The sequence below is a fragment of the Aegilops tauschii genome, chromosome 6 (assembly GCF_002575655.3).
Source record: "Aegilops tauschii subsp. strangulata cultivar AL8/78 chromosome 6, Aet v6.0, whole genome shotgun sequence".
Taxonomy (NCBI): Eukaryota; Viridiplantae; Streptophyta; class Magnoliopsida; order Poales; family Poaceae; genus Aegilops; species Aegilops tauschii.
The window spans coordinates 304,015,579-304,020,117 of NC_053040.3; the positions used below are offsets into that span (position 1 = coordinate 304,015,579).

Consider the following 4,539-nt stretch of genomic DNA (forward strand, 5'->3'; position numbering starts at 1 on the left):
ACAATAACATGATTCAAAAAAGAAAACAAGTGACAATAACATGCACGGAAGAATGCAAACAGCTACCAACGATTCACACAGTGGCGGACCCAGGAATTAAAGCTAGCAGGGGCGAACATTTCAGGTCAAAAAATTTTAAGATGCAAATGCACGTGTACTGAATCAAAACTCATGGCATTCAACTACCAAAATCATAAAAAGGCATAAAAAGTTATTAGAAACAACTAATAACATGGACTCCTGTCGCGTCTTGTCTTTGGGCCTTAAGTGCAATTGTGCAAACGCTGCAGCCCAGCCCAAACTTGTTTCTCTCCCTCACCCGGTCACCCCCATGTGCCGCATCGCTAGGACATAACGCACAACGACTACAATCTAATGCGAGACCATAATTAAAACTCAGCTAGCTGAGTTTCAGCAAAACCGTTACTACCTCCGTCTAGGTGAATAAATCACTCGCGTAGTTCTAGGTCATCGATTTGAGGAACTAAATATGTGATATATGTCATGAAAAGTATATCACTAGATTTCTACACGGATGTAAGTTTTTAAATATATATATTTTGTCACATATAATACATATTTAGATAGTTAAATCGTCGATCTAGAACTATGCGAATGACTTATTCATCGAGACGAAGGTAGTATTAAATTAACAGGTATAGTATCAAATCAGAAAGCAATTTTATCCTGAATATGTCTGTCCGAATCAGATGCACGCACATATGCCACAACCAAGTCCACGCGATGTCCTAGATAGTGAGCTTAGCAGGTGAGGCTGGTCCCCGGGTCGACGCCGAACTGCTGGCAGAACTGCTTGTAGAAGGCGACGCGGTCGTTGACGGCGCTGGGGTTCTTGCCGTTGCACTCGAGCGCGCCATTGATGGCCCTGATGGTGGCGCCGAACCCCTGGCCGGAGACGATGACGTCGTGCACGCTGTTCATCCAGTACCAGAGCGCCGCTTGGAACGCCAAGACGGGGCTCCGCGCCACCGCGTCCGGGTCGTTGAGCCCGTCGAAGCCGAGGCTCTGCCCTGCCGCCCCGTAGTTGTAGTTCCACGAGATCTGCAGCGGCCCGCGGCCGTAGTAGCCCTTCCCGGCGGCGCACGGCCACTCCGCGTTCGTCGGGTCGCAGTAGTTCTTGCTCGGCCCGTTGATCTCGTCGATGTAGCAGAACTCTGCAATTCATTTCGTAGTAGTACAAGCTCATCATTGTCAGGGCTCAGGACTACATATATAGGCGTGGTGAACTGTCGGCGTGCGCGGTGAGCTTACTTATGGTCTCGTGGTTGACGTGGGCGAAGAAGGCGGCGATCTCGCGCTTGGAGTCGTCGTCGGAGCCGGTGCGGCCGAAGGCGGGGTACCCGCCGAGCGCCGTGAGGAAGGCGTCGCGGGTGTAGAAGCCCTTGGCGGCGCAGTCGTCGGCGGCCTGGGCGACGAGCGCGTCGAAGAAGGCCGGCGTGACGATGGCGGGCACGGACACGTTGTTGGTGACGGGCACGGTGCAGGGACCCGAGCGGCAGCCCGTGCCGCAGTACTCGCTGGTGGCGCCGCAGAACCCCCAGCGGCTGCAGCACTGACTCGCCGCGCACCCGCAGTTCTGCGCGGCCGCCATGGTCGATGCCACTGCCAGGAGGAGGAAAGCCGCGGCGGCGCCGAGAGCCAGCACCCGCGCCATGGTTCGTTGCTGATGACCCGAGCGGTCGAGATCGTTGGCTTTGTGGCTACTAGCTCGTGTCGTCTGATCCTTGATCGATGTCAAGTTTCCGATGGCTCACTGCTGTTTATATAGGGTTCTCCGGATGGCGGGGGGCAGTGACTGAAATGACCTCTTTGTGTGAGCGTCTGACCCTTTGGTCCAAGTCCAACGAGGGCTTGGTCAAACTGCAGTCGGCGCGTGCACGTTGTGAATTGGTACGTGAACGTCAACCGCGTCTACGTTTGCGGGCTTCACTCCAGCTGCGTACGCAGCCTGCGTTTCACGTTCTTTTTTTCTTTTCTTTTGAAAAAAGTCTGAAATAAACCTTAAAGTCGTAGTCTAAGTTTGAATCAAACCTTGAACTATTAATCCTTGAAATCAGCACCCTAACCTTATCGATCCCGGTTAATCCCCGACCCTACACCATTCTGGACATGTTTGTCTAAGCGGGAAAAGACAATCCCGACCTGGATTAGACATTTTTCTCACCAACGACCATGGCACACATTGTCTTCTTCCTAATCTCTTTGTCATGTGCAAGGTGAGCTCGTACGCTAGCGTGTAGCCTGTGCGCCCAGACTACTACGGAGATGTATGAGGCAAGCCGTTGAAGCTACGAGTCACAGCAGGCACTCTGAGCTCGCATACGACATCCTTGGAGCACATGAAGAAATTGTTCAAGTCTGGCTTGGGCTCAAGCGCGGCAAGCGCATCCACGAGCTACTGCCGGAGCACGCGGACGGGCGAGAGGAAGAGGACCGCCCCTCTACCTCCTTAGAGGGACGCCGTGAGGAAGACGCACGGCTCGCTCCGCCCTCCTCTGCGCGCAGTACTCATTCTCGGCGGTGACATCCTGCGGGAAGCGCTCGTGCTACACCGCCATGGCATGCTCGTCCGCCTCGGCGACGAGGAGGCGCCGATCCTCGTCGCTGATTAGTCACGGGGGAGGCGCGAGCTCCTGCGCCTGCTCGCGCGTCCGCATGTCGGTGTTGAGTATATTGTGTACGTGTATATTGTGTATTGAGCCCACCTCCTGTTTCCTTCGTATAGTCGAGGTTGTGGTCCCTCTCTGTACTCATATATACGTGCCTGGTGCACCGATCAATGCATTGTGTTTGCACAGCCTATACTTCATATTCTACAGTCGGTGAAGTTCATATGCGATCGAGGCCGCCCGGGGCGCTGGAGGAGGCAAGGAAGAAGGCGCGACAGGAGGGAAAGAGTGGCGGTGGGCGCCTGCGCGCGGCTTTTAACCAGCACACTGGGCGACGCGTGCCAAAACTGCCGTGCGCGCTGTCGCTTTTTCCCCGCGCGCACGTCTTTTTCACGCTCAAACTTTCACGTGTCTGCTGGAGCGCGCCGCGCGGCCTCTCGCGCGCCAAATTGGCGGTTTATCCAGCGCGCCGAATATTTCGCGCGCATTTGAAGATGCTCTTAGTCTAATTCTGTTGACGGCTTGACGCTCAATTAATTTCGACCATGCTCAACTGAAGCGTCTCGCTACCATAAACTTTCACCGCCGGCCATCTGCACATCTTCACCGGAATTTCTACCACAACATTAGGTTCCTGGTAATTCGTGATTCCTTTTGATTTTTCCAGCATCCTCAATTGCTACTCCAGTGAGTGGAGGGTGCGGTCTGGATGTTTGCCTCCGCGCGCGCCCTGAGGAAGATGATGCAACTGTAGTGTAGATGAGAGAGAGAATGACTAGCGACAGATATTTTTAGGCAAATGACTATTGACTAGAGATGTAGTATTATATAACAAGTGGGCCAGTGTGGTCACGAGAGTAGTAAGTGATCCCGGCCGGGATCAGATCTTTTCCTGTTGCGCCAAACAAAAATAGGGTCGGAATTAATCGGGATCAATAAGATCAGAGTGCTGATTTTAGGGATTAAAAGTACAAGGTTTGATTCAGACTTGGCGTACAAATTCAAGGTTTATTTTAGACTTTCCCTTTTTCTTTTTGATGACGAGCAGCCTGCGAGCCACACACTCCCCCAGCATCTAGAGAACAGAAGCGTCCTAAAAATATGTCGGACTAGCCAAAATAAGCATCCGGCTGCTGCATTTTGCCGTGGAGGAGAGGGCGTCACGATTGCAATAGCAACCGGTTGCTTTCCCCGTTACGTACAAGCAAAATTGATACGAAAAGAAAAAATTGGACGGCAGCTCGCCGGGAACGGCCGTGGGTTTCCTGATGCGACAGGCGACGGCCACTACTGATGAGTGGAGCTTAAGGAATTTCGCTATGATAAGCATACATTTGTTCCCGAGAGATACGGCTACCATACATGTTCAGCCCATCGCTCGGTGGGGTTGTCATGGTTGACAATTATTAGAGCTGAAAAAACGCAGCCGCTGAAATTTCGTGTTTGCCCTACGTGACACGGTGGTAATGTTTGACTCGGCACGTACCGTTATGAGCTTCCAGCAATCTGGCCAGTCTGACTTTGGTGAGGGAAGTCAGCTGCTCCGCTGGCTGCCTCTCCGGTCTCCGGCACTGCCACTATAGAATCGGAACAGTCAGAGTTGCTTCGTATCCGAAAGAAAAGTCTGGTTTATGAGAAGAGATAAATACACTCACGGTCATTGAAGTTGAGTCCGAAGCACACTACGATCATTGATCACTGTACTTTTCATTATGGTCATTATATACGTTTTGCGGTGATTATACGGTCACTGGTTTTCCGTATAGCTGTGTATTTTGATCTATTGACCGGTCAACTCCGGTCAATGTGGCAATCTGTTGACTGTTGTTTTCTCTCTGCCATACGGGTCCCGCATGTCAGTCGAACAGAAGAAATAAATAAAACCAAAATTTTGTGTGGTGGACAGGAA

General features: G+C 52.1%; 1 protein-coding gene across 1 annotated transcript; it reads right to left on the reverse strand.

Annotated features, from left to right (window-relative positions):
* Nucleotides 1-662: 662 nt before the first annotated feature.
* Nucleotides 663-1,763, reverse strand: LOC109758567 (chitinase 6-like). Its single transcript, XM_020317430.4, has 2 exons — nt 1,273-1,763; nt 663-1,175 (listed from the first exon to the last, which is right to left on the reverse strand). Exons 1-2 carry the CDS (start codon nt 1,673-1,675, stop codon nt 763-765), a joined length of 816 nt encoding a protein of 271 aa, XP_020173019.1. The 5' UTR covers nt 1,676-1,763; the 3' UTR covers nt 663-762.
* Nucleotides 1,764-4,539: the final 2,776 nt, after the last annotated feature.

Excerpts from the sequence above, each read along its gene's own strand:
- LOC109758567 (XM_020317430.4), bottom strand. The coding sequence starts at position 1,675 with ATGGCGCGGGTGCTGGCTCTCGGCGCCGCCGCGGCTTTCCTCCTCCTG. Across the intron at positions 1,176-1,272 it reads CGTCAACCACGAGACCATAA|AGTTCTGCTACATCGACGAG; the intron begins GTAAGCTCACCG and ends AATGAATTGCAG.